This window comes from Cephus cinctus, unplaced genomic scaffold (genome assembly GCF_000341935.2).
Source record: "Cephus cinctus unplaced genomic scaffold, Ccin1 Ccin1_scaffold0171, whole genome shotgun sequence".
Classification (NCBI taxonomy): domain Eukaryota; kingdom Metazoa; phylum Arthropoda; class Insecta; order Hymenoptera; family Cephidae; genus Cephus; species Cephus cinctus.
The window spans coordinates 348,814-369,450 of NW_014332895.1; the positions used below are offsets into that span (position 1 = coordinate 348,814).

General features: G+C 34.9%; 3 protein-coding genes across 11 annotated transcripts; 2 read left to right on the plus strand and 1 right to left on the minus strand.

Moving 5' to 3' along the window:
* The first annotated feature begins 86 nt into the window (after positions 1 to 86).
* LOC107264509 lies at positions 87 to 6,128 on the plus strand. 3 transcript variants are annotated; one of them, XM_015732837.2, is made up of 5 exons: positions 87 to 1,040; positions 1,235 to 1,287; positions 1,383 to 1,463; positions 1,533 to 1,753; positions 1,840 to 6,128. In XM_015732837.2, the coding sequence occupies exons 1-5, from the start codon at positions 942 to 944 to the stop codon at positions 2,964 to 2,966; spliced, it is 1,581 nt and encodes a 526-aa protein (XP_015588323.1). In that variant the 5' UTR covers positions 87 to 941; the 3' UTR covers positions 2,967 to 6,128. The 3 variants fall into 3 exon arrangements, with proteins under 3 accessions (XP_015588323.1, XP_015588324.1, XP_024937535.1); XM_015732838.2 differs by having other exon boundaries at positions 87 to 700; XM_025081767.1 differs by having other exon boundaries at positions 88 to 554.
* A 159-nt stretch (positions 6,129 to 6,287) lies between these two features.
* LOC107264499 (endothelin-converting enzyme homolog) lies at positions 6,288 to 17,978 on the plus strand. Of its 6 annotated transcripts, none has more exons than XM_015732815.2 (13): positions 6,288 to 6,722; positions 9,817 to 9,927; positions 10,234 to 10,402; positions 10,558 to 10,767; positions 10,847 to 11,127; positions 11,203 to 11,301; positions 11,382 to 11,552; positions 11,643 to 11,785; positions 11,852 to 12,074; positions 12,181 to 12,640; positions 12,717 to 12,863; positions 12,946 to 13,085; positions 13,147 to 13,323. In XM_015732815.2, the coding sequence occupies exons 1-13, from the start codon at positions 6,711 to 6,713 to the stop codon at positions 13,321 to 13,323; spliced, it is 2,343 nt and encodes a 780-aa protein (XP_015588301.1). In that variant the 5' UTR covers positions 6,288 to 6,710. The 6 variants fall into 6 exon arrangements, with proteins under 6 accessions (XP_015588301.1, XP_015588305.1, XP_015588303.1 ...); XM_015732819.2 differs by lacking the exon at positions 6,288 to 6,722 and adding an exon at positions 7,193 to 7,393; XM_015732817.2 differs by lacking the exon at positions 6,288 to 6,722 and adding an exon at positions 8,028 to 8,152.
* On the minus strand, positions 17,977 to 20,198 carry LOC107264500 (probable glutamate receptor). Of its 2 annotated transcripts, XM_015732820.2 has the most exons (8): positions 20,054 to 20,198; positions 19,749 to 19,970; positions 19,588 to 19,682; positions 19,382 to 19,519; positions 19,079 to 19,314; positions 18,789 to 19,009; positions 18,462 to 18,727; positions 17,977 to 18,378 (listed from the first exon to the last, which is right to left on the minus strand). In XM_015732820.2, the coding sequence occupies exons 1-8, from the start codon at positions 20,165 to 20,167 to the stop codon at positions 18,066 to 18,068; spliced, it is 1,605 nt and encodes a 534-aa protein (XP_015588306.1). In that variant the 5' UTR covers positions 20,168 to 20,198; the 3' UTR covers positions 17,977 to 18,065. The 2 variants fall into 2 exon arrangements, with proteins under 2 accessions (XP_015588306.1, XP_024937534.1); XM_025081766.1 differs by lacking the exon at positions 17,977 to 18,378 and having other exon boundaries at positions 18,568 to 18,741.
* Between the last annotated feature and the right edge of the window lie 439 nt (positions 20,199 to 20,637).

Below are 20,637 nucleotides of genomic sequence, written 5' to 3' on the forward strand. Positions count from 1 at the left end.
AATTTTCATGACTTTTAGGTGAATCAGTCCATTTAACTTTAGTTTTTTTAATCATCAATTCTTTATTTATCTAACTTATCAACATTTTATTTAATTGGCATCGCATCAGTTTTTTGTGGTCAATAATTTTCTTTTGCATCGGAGATAAGAGGTTGTAGTGAATTTACGGATGCGCATGCGCTGCGTCAGCAGGCTTCTTTGACACTAGCGATTGCGGGCAAAACCGGCCGCATTAGGGTTACGAACTACAACGTGGTGAGGATGGGGAAGTGCCCAGTCCTGTATACAAGACCGTGCTCTCAATCAACACCATCATCCATGAGGAACACTCCAGGCTTGAAACTCAGCCATTTTCCCTGAGGCGCGCGAGCGCGGCGAATCCTAAAATTTGGAAATCAATAAGCGTTGTACAATGCTGCGTGCACATGCCGCGTTATAGAAATGGTCGTCGCGTCAAAACACAGGAGGATATTGTAGGCACATTCGTAAAAGTCATAGACACAGGAAGAAGCGAACAGGATTGGTGGATGCAAATGCAGTGACACTAAACAAGGGTATAACGTAGGTGGTAACAAGGGGGTGTTTTAGGGAAAAAAAAAAGAAAAAGGGAGCGAAGAAGAAAAAGGAAATGCCACGGTGCGACGTCAAGTGGAAACTCGCTGGGATATTCGCCGGAATAAGCAACGGGTGTATCGTTTACGTAGGTGACAGCAGTTCTTGGCTTGTTGGTTTCTCCGTACGTCCTGGACGTGTGATATTTGAGAGTGTGAGAGAGAGAGATAGAGTAGTGGCATAGGTTTATATAGCGTTGGTGGCCCTGAGAAGGTCGTAAGAGAGAGAGAAAGAGAGAAGGAGGGAAGCTCGTGAGTCGGGAGTAAAATCTTGTGAGATATTCGTGCAATAATCTGCTGGTGAAACAAAACCTACTTTTTCCCTGAGAAATGACTGTAGAACGTTTACTTTGTAATTATCAGCGATCATCTTGCGTTACTGATAAGAACAGCGTCGGACAATCGAGTTATCGTGAGAAACGATGGCCTGTAATTATTATACATACAGATTTATCTTGTCGAGCATAATTTTTCATAGATGCTCTTTACTTTTTTTCTATTATTTCTAGACACTGCTCAAGTTTTATTCTCTCTGTGGCTTTGCTGTTGCTGTTATTGTTAATGATTTTATTTTCTTTTCTTATTGGCATTTTGTGTTCATTGGATATGTTGTTGGTTTTCAGGCGGAAGCGAAATACTGTGCCTTTGAAATTGGCGGAGGCCAAAAGTACTATGCGTAAGTAAAAAAAATATAAATTTAATTTATAAGGTATATTAATTTGTTATCGTTATACTTGTACTAGAGTTTTGTGATTGGGTTTTTTCCTCTAGCTGTGCCAGCGCCGAGTATTGTTGCAATTTTGGTTGCTGCGTGTCGCCCGGTTTTCCAATCTATCATCTATGGTATTATTGGTGAGTAACAAGGATCTTCCAAAGATATTCCATGAGAATATTAAATTTAATGTGACTATATATTTTCAGGCTTCTCGTTATTATCATGTTCCTCGTGTGTTCTGGTGGTGGTTGGTGGTATCGCTACTGGCTTCAAGGAAGATATAGAGCAGCTGCATCTGCTATACCAAGTAGAACAACCACCATGAGAACGCAGAATCCTCTGCGCGGTCCAACCTGTCAAGCACAGCAGGCACGGATCACGTATAACTCAGCAAGGAATACCGTCCTGTTGCATCGCATGTGGAAAGGTAACGATGATGCATCCTCATTAAGGACGTTCATCTTTTTTTTATCGTGCAAGCCTAAATTATATAATGATTCCTCTGTTGTGTAGGTCCGCATCGCAGTGTAACCTCACCAGCTTACAATGGTGCCGCAGCGAGCTCGACGCACTTTCAAAACACAAGTGTCGTTTTAAATGAAAACACCTGTCCATATTATCAATTGTACGGACCACCGCCAAGCTACGAGACAGTCATTGCTCAGACTCGTGGCAAGGTGTCGAATCCTACTTCACCTGAGAATTCAAGGACGAGTTTGCAGACGCCACCTGTGCAATCCAGAAGTATGCCACCCTGTTATGCGCATCCTTATGGAATGGCACCGAGGAGGAATGATAACATGGATTCGGCCCACACTTCAAATCGTGGGATCAATTCACGGCAGCTGGATGGATACGATACTCCAGGATATCCGCACTACGCGTCAGCATCTCAGCCTAATGGAAGTACGACGGCGAGACATGATGTGTGTGTACCGATGGAGTTCTCTGAAGATTGCGCACCAAGTATTGGGAATACTTTGAGAATTCATCAAGGATCCTTGAAGAGGTTTATTAAACCTACTGAGATGTCCTTGTCGCAGGATAATAATAATACCAATATAGAGAGGTTTGGGATACTTAGCATCAACTGTGCTAGTGGCTCTGGTGAACACGCTTTCAGGGATTTGAGTAATCTGAGTCAGGATCGTATACAAGAGCAGGAAGTACCAGAGACTTTTCGTTTACCAACTGAAACTTATTCAGTGGTTGCTACTAGGTTGATGTATCCAAAACGCGTGGAGCAACGCTATGGGAAACGGAACCAAGAAGATGATGATTCTGCTCGGGATAGATCCAGTAGTCCTGGTACCTCAGGACTATCGAATCGGGACAAAGATAAACGACATAGTCCTGATGGTGGTGTCTTCACCAGGGATCCGGATCCTATTGGTAGCAACCAGGATACCGGTAACGTCATACGGGAAGGTACAAGCCCATCTCAATCAAGTCCATCCAATAATGTGATATTAGCACCTCTTACTTGTAACCTTACGAATGATATTTCGTCGCCGTCAGCTCTCGCCTCCAATAATGTTAATAATCAAGTGGGGCTACGATCACCCTCTGATTTTGCCAGGCGTTTTGCCTCGAGTTTTGAAAGTAAACCTAAATTAGACAGATCGAAGTCACTCGACTGAGCAGCGTTGCAATAACGAGATTAATTAAGCAGCTTTATACCGCGCGCGTTAATCTCTGTGCAGTCTTATAAAACGCGTGTTTATCTTTGTACAAATGTATAAAAGAATTGACTGAAAAGTCGAGATTGATGAAAAGAAAATTGTATCGCACGTTAACACCATCGATCGACAAGTTATAAGAATTTGAAATACTGCAAGGATTTCATTTGTTGAAAGGATCAAATACTGCAAGGATTTCATTTTTGTGAGGTTTTCCAAAACGGTGAATATTCATTTTTTACATTGAAAAGCAATCCGGAAGCCAACGGTTAGCTAATTGAATAGAGAAAGGAATTTACACGAATTTTAAATGCATGAAATAATGCGGATACTGGCCATTAAAAAGACAAGGAAAAACTTCATTTCTCAGCTTCGGCAGTGTCATGTTTTTTCAACTCACTTGCATTTGTGAATATTGCAATGTATGTAAAGATATACACACAAGATAGTGCGCGGGAAAATTTTGGCTGAAAAACATTATGGAAGTTAATGAATAGGTCAGAGTAATTTACTAGAAAATCAATGTCCAGAATCATAATTGCCTGCGACAGCAGAACGGGCCAGTGGATATAATTGAACAGCTAAACGTAAATTTCTGGTATATGGATAGTTGGGGCAAACAACAGGAACACACATGGTGCTTGGATAGCACCTGTTTCTAGCCAACGACGATTCTAGACATTGATTTTCTGGCGAATGACAGCAACCATAATGAACCAAGTTGTTACGTAATTCGTGGATAAAAACAGATATTATTCCATGAAAGCTCGAAAATTTGCTCGAGTCCCGTGGATAGCGACCTCCATTAATTTTGCTTAAAACGCAACGAGCGTCTTTTAATTTCATTGGGCACTGCCTTTTCCTCCACTCTTATTAAGAACCCAATCACACTCGTCAGCGCAACTACCGACTAATAACACAACGTGAATTCTTCTGGACGTGTTTTGTACCATTGATCGACAGTCTGCGTTCTAACGCGTGTTTGACGAATATGACTGGGCCTGTAACATTGGACAACCAAATCCATAAAAATGACGAATTTCAGATTTCTTGTTTTAAATTCTATAAATTATTTTCTTCAGAATTTGCGTTGACTTTTAGCGAGATAAAAGAATGAATATATATGAAAATTTATCTATATATCTAAATAATGTATTATTAATCAGCCACTCTAATTTCGAAGTTCTGTATATGTAAGATACCTAAATACACCAGAAACAACGCTGGTTGTTCCTAGTGTTAAAGGATATATCCACGGGATGGCATTTGGAAGGAAAGTGTGTATCAACTAGCGAGCGTATAACCTATAATTAGAATATAGATTGTCAATATTTTCTACCATTTATTCTCTGTTCCCACTGGATATTTTTACCACTGCACTCTTTTTCTCCATACTCTTTACGAAGAAAGATATAAAACAAAAAAAAAACAAGAAACAAAGTCAAAGAAAAATACTTGGCGAATAGATGCAGATGTTATACAAAACTGACTTTCAGCAGCCAAAATACCAAAATGGGTGGTAAAAATGATGACCGAAAAAATAAGAAAACGGGTACCGACTAGAGTATATAAAGAGTAAGGGAAAGAAGGAAAGAAACAGAAAAAAAGATAATGAACTCAAGTAACAGTGCATCCTCTATTTTTCCGAATATCCATATCAACTTAGTCATTGTTACTTTCTTATTAAAGATATATATATATAGCACAAAGGCGCGTACCAAGAGATACGAAAAAAAAAGTGAAACAATTAAGAAAAGGATGATCGTTGCTATAATAGAAATTAAGAACGATTAACTGTGATCTTTTACACAAGTGATACACAGCGAAATGACTGATCATTATCTAGGATGAATAATCAAAGCCATGCACTTTGAAAATTGAATAGAACAACAACAAGAAAAACGAAGAAAAAGATTCAATAAAATCCTCGATAAGGAGATAGAAGTTTCTCTGTGTTCTATCACCGCTATTAAGGAATCTTCCCGAAGAGAAGATCTAATGACGTTGTTCTTTAATAACTTGTCAAGGCTGGCCCCTTTAAATTCATAAAAAAGATAAATATAGGCTTACGTACAGAGACCCATAAATTCTTACTATTATATGAAAGTTCTGAAAACGTCGCTTCGCACTTTCTTCAAATACTATAATCCTTGATCTTCATTCCGATGCACTTTGCTCTAATTGAAACTCATTAAATTTTTGGATCTCTCGAGTTTTCTTATCAGCGAGGATAAAAAGCGGTCCAATATGAATGATAAGACGAAGAAGAAGAAAAGCATTATATGTGCCAATAGAAATAACAAGAATAACGGATTGGGTGATACATTAATTATTTGACATTCGAATGAGTACGATAAATTGTATGAAAATGAGAATAAGTCATTTCTTCAAGTTCTGCGTACGTAATACTATTATCTTTGTGTGTGGTGTTTTAAGGACGTGATTATAGGCTTGTGAGCCAAATGATTATATATATAAATACATATGACGCGATTGCAGTACGTGCATCGTGCGTGCTGAACTATTGGTATACATATATGATCTACGTAGATATATTATATATATTGCGAATTATTTTTTCTAATCGAGTCCTAGTCAGCGATCGTCCATTCCCAAATGATGCTAATATTAATATTAATGGTTTATGATACGAAGGGACACGGTATTAATTAATTGTATTATTGTACTAGGAGTGACCCTACATTATTACCATATTGACAGTACATACGTCTAACTATATTAATAGCTTATTATGTGAATGAGTGTGGATGCATGGCCATCTGGATGCGTCATGACGGATGCGAATAGATATGTGAGTATTCGCTTTTAAAGTGACGCTAATTATTCGGAAACATCCTTTTACTGTGTAATATGCAATCATTCGTATTTATGAATAGAATATGGAGAGTGAGCGAAGGAGAGAGAGAGAGAGAGAGAGAGAGAGAGAGAGTGAGACAGAGAAACACGGTAATAACGCTGTATTATATTGTATTTAATGTAAAGATGTCGACGAAATAAAGGCATGGGATATTTATTCACTAATGTGATAAACATTGTTTATAGAGTAATAGTGATAGGATTTATTTTGTTTTACTTTGTATATATGTAAAAGATAGAAATTGGTTTTTGTACCTGGAATAGAAATCATGTCAAATAGTTTCGTGTTATTCTATAATTTGTTTATGAATGTTATATTTTTATGATTTTATAAACACACATTAGAATTGGTTATAGAGAATTCTTTATTTGTTTTGCGTGACTAAGTTTAAATTGTTAATCAAACTTGCTGTTATAGGAGCAAGAATGATACCAATTCATTGTCCAATTCTTTAGGTTGTGAAATGGATTAGAAATTTTTTTTGGCAAAGTAAAATGATTAAGAAAAGGAGCAATGGTTTTCCCGTTCTTTTTCTTTCTCTCTGTACGCCAAAGCGATGTTAAAGATGGCAGGTGCAACGTAATGCGTACTGAGCTAAAAATCAATAAAGGGATTGGCAGAAGGGGGAAGCATCCCTGTGCACGATATTGTACAGCAAAGCAGTTTTATATTTCTCGTGGGGAAAAAAGATGCCTTAGTTCACAAGACACTGGATAATTAAACGCCGTATATTGCTTTAGCGGTGGTTGAACTTTCAATTAATTGTTTCTACATGGTGGAGCAATAAAAATTAACGTGTAAAGATTGCAACAGAGTGTGTTGGCAAAATGTCAGTGAAGGTAAGGTTACACCTCTTGCCTAGTGACCTAGAAAAAAACGTTTATTGTATGCATTTACGTGATTAATTAAATATTTACAGAAAATAGAATGTTTTATAATATTCGTATTTTGAAGAATTATTTTTCTGACAATTGAGCAGAGTGATTATGAATAATTGTATAATGCTTTTGATACTAAAATTGTGTCAGATGGTCAAGTTTTATCAATTAATGCTTAAATGCAATGATATTGTTTGTAATTTTAAAATATTCATGTATCTTTTATTATGTCATTTATGATTTATAGCACTCATGTATAGTTAGATATCTGTTTTGCATTGACTAATTTCCATAGCACTCAGGGTTTTTATAAAGTGTAGTTGTAATCACTATATAGTTCTTCTAAACTGGACAGTATATTTGTCTGGTTTTGTAACAAGTACAGGCTTTGTTTATCGTAGCATCTTTCAGAGATAAGAGATAGATAAGTAAAAAGCATCTAAAGTGACTGGTGTTCAACATATCCAATTTGTGTATTATTTTGGACATTGAAAAGAAATACTAAGTGTTGGATATATGGATTTTTATATTGTGACTGTGCGGATGATACAAAAACCATACGATATCTATAATACAATTGACAGATTCGACGTAACATATAAAGAAACTTGTTTGAGGAGTAAGCAGAAAAGGTTTGTCATACAACATAAATTGAAAGAATTAAGCCAATTGTCTAAGCAGTGCTCTAATAATAATGTCCTTAACATATGCTTTAAGTGGTATATTAACATTATTATACATATCTCAGTAATTTTCTTATTCTACTGAGTCAGCAGACAGTCTCATACCATTATAAAGTAAGGTTAAAACAGTCTTCCTTAGAGTTGTATACTACAATGTGTATAATAAATTATAACATAGTTGGAATCTAGCTGATTTTCTGCAGGTAGTCAATACAAATCTAATCATTAAATTCAAGCTATGGGAACTAGTACAAGCTCAAGAGGCACAGTTAAAAATTATAAAATGTCAGATGAATAATATAAAACTGTTATAAAGAAAGTTTAACCTAACCTAACAAAACAACCCCTAATTCATAGAAAACCCCTATTTTCAAGTCCTATGAAACACCGGAAATCACAGAATCATTGTCACCCACAAATCCCTATGACAGGAAAATACCCAAAACGGATTTTAGTTATATTTTCTTACGAACTGTCCACGTGTTTTCCCTCACAATACGTTGCGATCATTCGAAAAATAATATTCAAATGTATATGTAATGGCGCCAAAATGTACCATCACGACGATACGCTTGCGCTCAATCGAAACATCTTTCTCAACACGAGTATTTCTCTCGATTCGAGAATAATTGGTTGCATCCTGTCATAGTACATATAAGTAACTAGTACAACGTTACATACTGGATCTTCACGACATGTGAAAATAACGTGCGTATATTAATCGGCGGTGCCGTCAGCGCATTTTCAGAAAAATCGCAAAGACGGATGTAACGCTTTAGTGAAAATGTGTGAAAATGTACGTGGTTTTTTTATTTTCTCGAAGCAATCAAAGTGCTTATAATCATTTTATTAAAAATTTTATATGTGACGAGGGAAAAACATAAATTAAAACAATTGTTATCGCTCTTGACATAGATAAATTTTTTTTTGTAAACCGCAAACGCCTCTGCTGCTGTTAACAGAATCAATGCGCTTAAATATTGGTATTAGATTGCGACGGACTCTGGGGAATGATTTTGCCGCAAGGCAAACTATTTTTAACTGCTACTATAATTATACGCGTAGAAATTTTAATACGTTCAAAAGCACCCGCGAATCGGCCTCAGTACGTGCGCGATCCACGAGGACCAAGGTATGGAACGCCGTTATCATTATTTTTGTATAAGGGGAACGTCCACCGTCGTTCGAAATCTGTTGACAGTTTACTAATTCTATTCGCAGTAGAAATCACGAGCATCTCTCGGAGCATCAGAGTGTTATTTGTTTAAGGTTTTTTTTCTCTTTTCTTTTTTAGTATTTATATTTATTATGTCCGCGCGCCGCTGTTTTTCTTTGAATTACAAATAACTTCCCGCGTACTTTTATAAACTCTCTTTGTAATATTCTTGAGATGGGAAATATGTATGTATTTTTAGCGTAGCCCTTCTTCGTCGTTGCGATGATCTGCAGTAGATTTATTTTTCCTCTTTGTTTTTATCTTCTCACTTTTCGTCTCTATTTTTTTTCTCATTAGGTGTTCGGTGTAAGACATACAATGATGAATCTTTTATTTTTATTTAGATGTCGTATTATTTTACATCTGACAATGTTAATATACTTACTTTTGTTTGTTTGCAGACGTTTATTTTAAATATTTGTAATTATTAATCGTTTAGATCTTTATTACTGTGATCTACGCATATTTTAATTATAATAATACGCTGATAAGACATCAATATACTTTTTTATAACTTCTTGTTTTTATATATACCTAGCATCATGTGGTCCTTCGTGGTACATATGGCACGGCCTAGTATCGGTTTGTGTGGAAAGTATTTTTTCATCCTTCTGGTTGCGAAAATTTTTATTATTAATATAATTTGTTTCCGAAAACATCGTAAAATCTTCCTATTTTATGCGTCGCATGGAGAACGTACGACGCCGTATACGCATTGTAGTTAGTAGGAATACCATGCCAATTTTCAAATTAATCAGTTAAATTGTTTAGGCGTGATGAAACAAAAACCAGACAACGTTTCAATTTTATATAATTATTAGAAATAGAGAAGTAAGGAAGTAGAGATTAGCATCCATTCCATTATAAGAGAGTCCATCATATGCAATCACGGTATTACATTAAAATGTGTTCAAACATTATGCAGCTAATTAAGTTAATACTGAATGGAAAATTTGAGAATTTTAAAAAGGATCATGAATAATTGTTAAATATAGATTTTTTTGACAAATACTTTATACTTTTACTCTTGTTTTCTTTTAATTGGTCTAGTGTACGTTACGTATTCATAATGGCAATTGGCAATGAATAATGAGAAAATTGTATTCAGCGAAAATGTTATTTTGATATTTATTAATATTAGTTTGTTAAATTACAGATGACCAGGTATAAGCAGGCCTTCGAGGATGAGGATAGCAGTAGCATCGGTTCCGTGGCTTTGAATAGCGAAGGAATCAGTACCTCGGCTACTCACATAAAATATTACTCGGTAAATATGACTGCATAGTATAGACATATGTATATCTGGTCTACGAGTTTAATGTGTTTTTTTTGACAGAACGAAAAATTAAAGTTTCTAGAAACCCACGTATGATTTGCTAAGGATTGTATTATTTGCGTACTGTTAAAACATACGTTGAACTGATGGACCGACTATAGAGTATAATAATTTACTTAATTCCTATTCTAATATGCAAATCCTAGAAATTTAAACGATTACTAGATGACTAAATAATACAGTGTGGAGTGAGAAGACGATTGTCACTATTAATTAATTGTACTAATTTCTTAACAGCCAGGTGTTCTACAGGGTGCGATAATGTGGCGAGCACGTAGCCCCATGGAAAAATGTCTCTTTATTGTTTGTGCTGGCCTCCTGCTGATGGTAGTCGTCCTTTCGATAATTATAAGCAGTAAAAATAGTTGGGATGACGCACAAATCTTTCACGTATCCAATGGAGAAGGTGAACCATATCTGAATTTATGAGTCAATGATAATACTTGTGCTTTTATGTCTTTGCCTTTATTTTGGGATTATCAAATTAGTCTTTATTGTCGTTTCACCTGACGTGAAATATTGATATCTACTTCAACTTATTTTGTTCCTCTTTTTGTTCAGATGGTGCCCATTGTTTGACAGAACATTGTGTTACTGTTGCTGCATCTATTATTAACAGTATAGACAACTCAGTGAATCCCTGTGATGACTTTTATGAATATGCTTGCGGAGGATGGATCAAAAAGAATCCTATACCGGATGGGAAGAGTATGTGGGGTACTTTTGGTAAATTAGAGCAAGAGAATCAGTTAATTTTAAAGAATGTTCTCGGTATGTTGGAATGATTATTGTTTGAGAAATTCTGTGTTGTATGTAATTCTTTGAATTATTGAAAATTTTTGCTTTACAGAGAAACCTTTAAATGAAATGAAATCAGAAGCCGAGAGAAAGGCTAAGCTTTATTATATTTCTTGTATGGATCCTGACGAGACAATAGAAGTACTTGGGGCTAAACCCATGCTAAATTTATTGAATGACACTGGAGGCTGGAATATTACCGGCCATTTTAATATTTCAAGCTGGTCCTTACAGAATACCATGCATATTCTACAGAATAAATATAATATGGGTGGATTGTTCTCTTGGGCTGTTAGTGAAGATGATAGAAATAGTACTAGATATATAATACAAGTTCGTATTTATTGGCATTAGCCTAATGTTTAGTATTTATATTATCTATATTATCTGTATATGATTTTACAATAGGTTGACCAGGGTGGCTTGACTTTGCCTACCATAGACAACTATTTAAATAAGACAGAGCATGGAAAAGTTCTTGCAGCGTATCTAGATTACATGACTCAGGTACTTGACAATGAAATAGTTATCTATGTTTATTTTTTTATTATTACAATCGTAAATATTATTTCTGTGCGCAATTGCAGATTGGTGTACTTTTGGGCGGTGAAGAAAATTCAACAAGGAAGCAGGTGCAAGCAGTTATAGAGTTCGAAACAGAATTAGCACAAATTACCATCCCGCAGGAGGAACGCAGAGATGAAGAGAAGCTATATAATTTAATGTCACTAAGTGATTTGCAGAAACTTGCTCCGTTTGTAAGTTGAAACTATTTTATTAATATAAATTAACAATTATAACACATTTATTTCTTGATTATAATAACGATAAACATCTTTGCTTTTTAGATTTCCTGGGTAGAATATTTCCAAAACGCAACAGTAAACAAAAAAATCACCAGCAAAGTAAAGATAGTGAATTACGCCCCTCAATATTTCAAAGAATTGACAAAGCTGGTAATACAATACAACAAAACGACAGAGGGAAAAATGTAAATTTCTTTGAACCACGTTGACGATAAGAAAAATTAATTTTCACACGTTGTTATCCCCCGCAGAGTACTCAACAACTATTTGGTATGGCAGACTGTCCGATCGTTAACAGCCTACTTATCAAAACCATTTCGTGATGCATACAAAGGATTAAGAAAGGCTCTAATAGGTTCAGAAGGTCGTGAGGAACAATGGCGCTATTGTGTAACAGATGCGAATAACGTTATGGGATTTGCCATAGGTGCAATGTTTGTGCGCGAAGTGTTTCATGGGAAAAGCAAACCAATGGTGAGCTCTATGTACTATACTATTCAATATACTATATAATATACTATTCAATTAAAATCTTTTATAACGCAGTATTTAATCTCATTTCCATAATTAACATTAATAGGCTGAAGAGATGATAAATGAGATTCGTAAGGCGTTCACAAGAAATTTAAAGAATTTAACCTGGATGGATGCAGAGACACGAGAATCGGCCGAGGCCAAAGCTAACGCCATAACTGACATGATAGGCTTTCCAAATTTTATTCTGAACGCAACAGAACTCGATGAACGTTACGAAGACCTATTAATAAGCAAAGATGAATATTTCCTTAATAATATTCGCGTAAATCAGTACACGCTGCGACGTAATTTGGAAAAATTGGACCAGGTGGCTAACAAAACTACCTGGATAATGACGCCGCCCACTGTAAACGCCTATTATACGCCAACAAAAAATCAAATTGTATTTCCAGCAGGAATATTGCAGAGTCCTTTTTACGATATGGAGAATCCTAGTAGTTTAAATTTTGGCGGCATGGGAGTCGTGATGGGTCACGAACTCACTCATGCCTTCGATGACCAAGGTAAAGATGCCTGATGATTTTCCATGAGTATAAACGACAATGAAATTAGATAAGTAACATGTTTATATAATTGCAGGGAGCGAGTATGATCTCCATGGAAATCTTCATCAATGGTGGAACAATGCCACCATAGAAAGATTCAAGAATAGAACAGAGTGCTTTGTGGAGCAGTACAACGATTTTGAAATTCAAGGTCGTCACGTGAATGGAAAGCAAACATTAGGTATTTCACAGTTATTAATTATTAATACAAATATTTAGATTACTGCACAGGTTATCATCCATTTTTTTTCCTATGCGCACAGGGGAAAATATAGCAGACAATGGCGGACTAAAAGCTGCCTATCACGCTTATTTATCAACGCCTAAGAGTCATAAGGATCAAATGCCTTTGCCAGGACTGAATTTGACGCATCGTCAATTGTTCTTTCTAAGCTTTGCTCAGGTAATGAAATAAACTGATTTAGTAAAAATCATCTATTTGAAATAATGAAATCTGTGAACAGGTATGGTGTTCAGCTGTGACGTCAGAAACAATGGGACTCCAGATAGAAAAGGACACCCACTGTCCAGCCAAGTATAGAGTGATAGGACCTCTCTCAAATCTAAACGAATTCTCCACTGAATTCAATTGCCCAAAAGGTTCGAGAATGAATCCAATCAGTAAGTGCGAGGTATGGTAATGAATTATCTAAAATGAAAAATCGAAATGCAACGAGTAATAGTCGGAAAGCTTGATCCTCTGATTGTTTGCTCGTTCGCTGTTTCTTCATGGAAAATTATTTTCCGTAATAGCTCAGCGAATATCGTGTACACGAGTCATTAGTCCCGAAGGTGCTAACGCGATCTGACCTAAAAACAAAAAGGTATTGATTGATTATAGTATAAGGGTGCTGTTCCATGTATAGAAGACAGAACAGGAACGACAGAATCGGAAAAATAGTTTCGTGGGGGTTGAGCAATCATCTTCAGAAAACGGGCAGACATTCTAACCTTAAAACTTTGATAAATTTTACGAATTCCAAATTTTCGCATTTCAATCTATACAATCTTATAGGTAATTAATATTTAATGATTTTTCTAACAACATGTGTCCTTATTATTGATTTTAATGAACGAAAAATGAGTTTTACACATTCCGAATTTCCGTTTTTTTCTTCTAAGTACATGGGGAACCCGGGCATCGTTTGACATTTTCGGAACGAAGATGATTGGTCAACCCCCACTAAACTGTTTTTCCGATTCCGTCGTTTCTGTTCTGTCTTCTATACATGGGACAGCACCCTGAGAGTCACACATATAGGACCAGTTTGAATCGCTATATCTTCTTTATACGGTGCTAATGACGCTGATCAAGTTGGGAACTAATTTTGATGATTCGACGTAACGGATATAATTATTACTTATTGATTTTAAGAATATTAAATAACCTGGAAGATATTTCTTGTTTTTCGAGGGTATATACATACTTCCCACATAGACTTGTATGAAGGTCATAATATTCAGCAAGAGTGTGTGTCGTATGAGTGTTCACTTGACAATGATATTTGCTCAATTAAATGATGGCATGGAAATGCGACAGCAGTCGTCAATGTTAATTACATGTGATGCTTCATTCATCGCTCTAAAAAGAAATAAACAATATTTGATTTATATTCTACCAAAATATAAAATAAGTATGAATTAAATTGTTATTAATACGTCACATTTGCTTCAATTTATATCATGCCATGATCATTTATTAACTAGCGCGCCACACGCGGCCTTGCGGCCGCAGTGGGAAGGCACGACCGCTGACATTCACGCTTTGCGCTCACCAGCTCACCGACGCTCGCGCTTTGTATATTTCAAAAATCTACAACTTTTCCATTTAACTTTTTTTTGTAGAATGCTTAGATTTCAAGTTACAGCCTAAAAAGCGTTTTTATTGTTGTAAAAACTCGATTTTGTGCATTTTTAATAAACGACCATGGCATGATACAAATATGAAGAAAATGCGATGTATCAATAAAATTTCTTTTTCATCGTGCTATCAGGTAAATTTAAACCATATCTACCGTATATTTTGGTAGAGCATGCATGAGATAATATTTATCTCTTTTTCAGCATTATGAATGAAGCATCACATATAATCAACATTGACGATCGTAATCGTATTTTCATGTCAGGTAAGCACGCAATCTCTCTGAATGTTGTGACATTCATACAAGTCTATTTGGGTTATTTGTCTTATAGACAAGTACTTCACGTACCTCTGAGTGTCATAGCCAAAGAAACAAAATAAAGTTACTATTATATATATATATATATATATATATATATATATATAGATTTATTTATTTTTATTTTATTATCCGCCACGTCGATGTCGGTGACGCTAATATTATCGTTAATACGAGACCCAGTAATTTCTGCAGGCAGGATAGTGTTTAAGCTTAAGAAATTTATTTTATATGTATGACTAAGGTCTAGTTTTAACGTTTGATCTTCAAGGAAAGTTTTATTTAACCTAATGATTTAACGCTTATGATCGGTTAGCCCCAACGGCATAAATCAATCTGAAATGAGCTTAGTTAGGCTCAGACTTAAGGAGGTTGATGCACTTCACACTAGACAAATCGGTGTTAAATTTTAGTAATCGTTTTCGTAAAGTTTCATGCATTAAATATCGTTGGTTGAGTATTATTTGTGTTACAGCATGTGCCCTTAATTCAGAGAAATATTAATGCTGATGAATTTGCAGAACATTAACTAATTAACGTTAATTTCTGAGAAAGTGTGTTTTCATTGTTTTTTCAAAGAATAATCCGTAATTTTTTACAGTTTTTAATGCGGGACCGCTTATTCTTTTTCTCGAAATACGCTCTACAAATTGATCGTCTAGCTATTTGATAGTGCTATCTGTTTAGAAATTACAGTTTGTTGTTTACCAGCCAAAGATTTCTACATAAGTAAACGGTTGTAATTATTAAACGGTTAACACTCAAATATCTAAGCGGTGAATTCGTAAAGGATTATTTAGGAAACGTAATGAGCCATGCTTTATAAAAAATGGAAAAAATTACGGATTATTCTTGGAAAAAATTGAACGAACATGTATCTTTTCGGAAATTTCAGTATTATTCAGGAAATATTATTGTAAATTCATCGCTGAAAATGTTTCTATAGGTTATGGGCATTGTTATAATACAAGTTATCCTTATGTTCACGACGTTCAGTGCTGTAAATCGGACAGATTTTGGCGAACGTGCTGATGAACTCCTGATGCTACTAACTGAAGGAGGTAGGTATTTCAATAAGAATAAACTGAAGTGATTTCAACGTAAAAATTAAATATATTGACCAGTGATACAAGAAGATGAAAAGAGCAAAGGTACGTGTTGTTGGTTGCTGAGCTAGAGCATGACTGGCCCTTTTGTCTTAAATAAAAAGGAAAAAGAATCTGGATATGGCTGAGACACACACTAAGGGACTGAGGATGGAGAGATAAATTAGTGGGTGCTATTTGTGGAATGCAGGAAAATTGATATAGCGCACATGGGAAGAGTTTTGCGAAGGGAGTACCTGCAGATCGTCAATGTGCTGAGTTTCAGGAATTGACTCTGCAAGTACATAAGAGATGACAGGCACTGGAAACGGGGAGACAGTGGGTGAAAGGACTAGCCACAGCCACAGGAGAGCCTCTGACGTAATACCTTAATACTAATTCATTAATCTGTAGAACTTTGTAAAAACGATCCAAAATATTTAGCATTGATTTGACTAGTGTAAAGTGTTTAAACCTCTTTAAGTTTAAATGGTAAAATTAGATTTTAAGGAGCTCTAGTTGTAGAGATAAATACTTTTAATAACATGTAACGTAACTGTAAACATGGCAACGTTTAAGAATGTAACTGTCAGTAGTCGTTGCTACGTGTCAACGATCCACTTTTCAAAATGAACAAAAATAATTCATAAGACCGGTTATTTGTTGATCGGTAATGGTCAGAAGGAGAGTCAGATTTATGTTCCTTATCATTCGATTCATCTATTGTGCCAGGTTAATTATATATTTGACCAATTGTAAAAATTTGATAAGATACAGAATATAATCGCGTGGTTGGCATTGTTTCTACCTTTGGGATTGCTGTGATGATCCTAATGGGTTTTACACTCTGAAGATTTGAGATGTTGTAGACCTTGGGATTATTTGATGTTATGAAATGAAGTTTATTCGAACAGTGATTACGGTTACTCGTTCACAGCTTTTTTATGGTTAAATAATAAGGCAAATATTTTTGCCACGAGACACGACTGCATGGAACATATAGGAGTTATGCACTTGTTCTTTTTAAAAAACATGCGGCATTTTGTAATACTTAGTCATGCAAATGTTATTAAATTTTTTTTTTGTGTAATTTGCATAGATTACTGGTGCAAGAATTCGGAACGAATTTTGATTATATATATTGCTCTCACAAGTATATGTATATGTTACATGCAGCCATGAACGTATAAAAAATGACGTCCACTATTGATTCTAGTATCGAGGTTTTTCGTTGATTTTTTTTTCATGATTTTACTTTGTTTTCTTTTGTTTTGGAATTCACTCTTTAATTTCTCGGCTATTCTAAACTCGATGTAGATAGGCCAACTAACAAATTGCTATACTGGCTGCGGGTTCTGCATTTGGGTTTTTAAATCTTATCTTTTTGTGAAAGACAGAAAAAGATTTAGAATTTTTCATTTTCTAAAGAATCTACGACAGTCTTTTTTTATTGATGAAAAAGTGGGTATTAAATGTGAATAGGTATAATATAATAATATTGCAACATATCAGCACGTTCGCAGATGAAAATAATTAATGAGCCATAAGGGAGAAGCTTTTTTGAAAATGAGAACCCGCTGCCGGATTTTCAAATGATTTATATAGTTGTGTATAAAATAAGAACTATAAGGGAATAACGAACAGAGATAGAACAAAGGAAATACGGAACGAAACTGAAAAATTTAATGACGCGTACGATAATGGTACATGGAGTTGCATTGTCTTTTTATTCAAAGAAGCAGTGATAAACAAAAAAGTGATGGAATGATGAATATAAACAAAGTATTTATATTGCGCCGATCGTACTATCGTTTGTTATTTGTATTTCATTCTCAAGTCGCCAGTCCATTTTTGTATCTCGACTATTGCGCGTGCGCGTTTGTATTGAGATTGAAAAATCGGTCGTTTCCAAATGCGGTGAAAAATATTATGAAAATTTTACGCTCATTTCTCTATGTTGTTCTGGTATATTGTATATTACATACATATATGTTATATGCTTATTAAAATAAAGTTACACTGTCCAATTGAGATTGTTTGACAGCCGCTTAATAAGAATCAATACCATGACTCAGCTTATAACGAGTATTTTTAACTATTATATTTTTCAAAGATATTCTATTCAAAGTTTGTAAAAAGTACGGTTCTTTGACCAGCTATACTCAAGAATCTGTTTTTTCTCGTAATATATCTTAAATGTTGTTTTCTACGTCTCACTTGATATCTGTACCAAATGTTTTCTACTATACAAATAATGGTGCTGATTGTCATAATGATTAATAGACAAAAGCATGTCAGATATACATGTTCATGCTGCACAGGATGAAAGCTACCTTGTGGCTGTGTTGCTGCACTAGATATAATACCCTTGTTAGATATCCACTTTGATTCCAGATACATTAAGATACCAGCTTCACGTAATTTCAATAAACTGGAAGATGATGTTTATAATAAAATTAATTAGCTTTAACAAAGTTAGAAGACTCTTCGTAGTTTAATACTATTTTTACGTACTAAAAATCTATTAGACATTTATGTGGCGATGCTCTTGCATGTAAAATGGCTAGTTTCAGGCTCCAGTAATTACCAGGTATTTGAACTATGTCACATTTTTCCTTGACTTGGTTATATACTGTTTGAAATATTATTGGTGCCTCCAAGTAAACGACTCCTTGTTGACACAAATGGGAATGCAAAACTTTGTGATTCCTCATATCAGGGCAATTCTTATTGATCAAATCACTCCATTCTTTTTTAATATTTCCCTCTAAGGTCCATGTCTATAATTATAATTCTACATAATATCCATAAAATATGTAAATTATTATAAAATTCACTAACATCTGTGAAGTGGATGTAAGCAGTGCTGTCATTCCTTAGACATAAAGAGTGTGTCTTCTTTTTTACTACATCCTCTAAGTTTGATATTGGCAATGATGTCCCTTTTATTGTCAAGAAAGATGTTAGTGTACTATTAAATTCAACGGCTATCAGCATTCCCATAATTAATATTGAAAGCACTAGTAATCGTAGTGACCAACTGGTAGGCATTCTTGGAAATCCTAATAAGGCAATACAGTTTAATAATTATTTTGAGAAACACATCGTACTACTACGAATAGTTTTATCACCTTGTCCAGTTACACCTCCCAAAATAGTTATGAAATTTATAGGAGGCATTACGCTATCCGCATGTCTATCGCAAGTCCTGCTGTACACGGATCTTCTTAATACATAATTCAACACAACAACTCCCCATATGACTATCATAAACATTATTATGGTTAACCATAGTCTTATGCTGAATATTTTTATGTACCACCATGTAGACACCCCAGACCCATCAGAGAGTATAAACAGAGAATATCTAAGGGAACGAAAAGTGTAATGGTAATAATATATTCATGGATAGCATAGAAGTTAGTAAAACTTACGAACTAGTAGCAACTGGTGTACTATAAGCAAAATAGCTAGCAGCAGATGTATGAATGGCAGTAGCAGCAAGAATTTCATCAGCCTTGCCATTGACTAATGATCTACCGCTGGCAGGATTAGCTCTTTCAAAGAAGGTCCTAGCATAATATGAAAAAATTATTAAATATAATTGAACAATTATTCTTCATTGATATGTATGCTATACTTGAATTTTAGTTTCTTCTGCAATATTGTCCAGACTTCTCCGATATACCCAGTAACTGCATCACTATGTTCATCCAGCATGATGTATGGTGGCATCTGCAAATTATTTTCTTGTGATTTTATCATATTTTTGGATTACTTTTGTTTAGCAAAATATGTTACCATGTCAGCGATCACTGTAATTGTTTGTCTTTGAATATCGCGCACTTCCTTTATACTGCATATTGCTGATCTGTTGTACTTGAGTGCTTCAATCATTTCGAATTTTGTATCAACAGAATTCCAACGCCATAATCGCCCAGGAATATTCAAAATTGCATCGAATTCAGCATCATTGTTTAATAATCGAATACATAACTCTCCCTTTACTACACAGCAGAGAAACTGATCAGGTCAAAAGTTGTTTAGTCACATTTAAACAATTACCATTATCACATCATGTGATATATTAAAAAATTATATCATACCATTATAAAAAAAATCATCATTTCACATTTCATGTGATCTACTGTCCTCCTATTTTCTAAAAGTAATATACTTTTTTCTGTTTCATGCACTGTTACGATACCACAGTGAATCATAAAGAATCAGCAAACGTCTATTGTATATATAAGCTTCACAAGTAATTCTTTAGGAAAGCTGATAAAGAATTCATCAGTGGCAACAATAGCTTTAGAATTATTACAGTCTAGATGTAACAAGTGCATAGAATAACAAGGCATAATAATGTCAAAGGAGAATAGAATAGAATTGATGATTTCTTTAGGCTTTCTATATAGACAATAATCGTTTTATTGACAGATCCTTACAATATTTGTATGTCCAAGTATTTGTATTATACTGGTTACATAAAGAACGTCATTCATATCAATAATATAATGATTCGATTTAATAATAATTACTATCCTTAACTATCATGCAATATAAAATACAACTTTTAAAGCCCCTGTAATGAATGCAACCGAAATACAGAAGTTTCCTCCAGTAGTTTGCTTCAGTAGTTTGCTCTAAAAATTTAAAGCTAGTGATGAGTGAATTTCGCTTGTAATAC

Excerpts from the sequence above, each read along its gene's own strand:
- LOC107264509 (XM_015732837.2), top strand. The coding sequence starts at position 942 with ATGACTGTAGAACGTTTACTTTGTAATTATCAGCGATCATCTTGCGTT. Across the intron at positions 1,041-1,234 it reads ATCGTGAGAAACGATGGCCT|GCGGAAGCGAAATACTGTGC; the intron begins GTAATTATTATA and ends GTTGGTTTTCAG. Across the intron at positions 1,754-1,839 it reads GTTGCATCGCATGTGGAAAG|GTCCGCATCGCAGTGTAACC; the intron begins GTAACGATGATG and ends TCTGTTGTGTAG.
- LOC107264499 (XM_015732814.2), top strand. The coding sequence starts at position 8,412 with ATGCGCTTAAATATTGGTATTAGATTGCGACGGACTCTGGGGAATGAT. Across the intron at positions 10,768-10,846 it reads AATTTTAAAGAATGTTCTCG|AGAAACCTTTAAATGAAATG; the intron begins GTATGTTGGAAT and ends TTTGCTTTACAG. Across the intron at positions 12,641-12,716 it reads TCATGCCTTCGATGACCAAG|GGAGCGAGTATGATCTCCAT; the intron begins GTAAAGATGCCT and ends ATATAATTGCAG.
- LOC107264500 (XM_015732820.2), bottom strand. The coding sequence starts at position 20,167 with ATGATTCACTGTGGTATCGTAACAGTGCATGAAACAGAAAAAAGTATA. Across the intron at positions 19,971-20,053 it reads TGATGATTTTTTTTATAATG|TTTCTCTGCTGTGTAGTAAA; the intron begins GTATGATATAAT and ends TGACCTGATCAG. Across the intron at positions 19,315-19,381 it reads ACACCAGTTGCTACTAGTTC|ATATTCTCTGTTTATACTCT; the intron begins GTAAGTTTTACT and ends TCGTTCCCTTAG.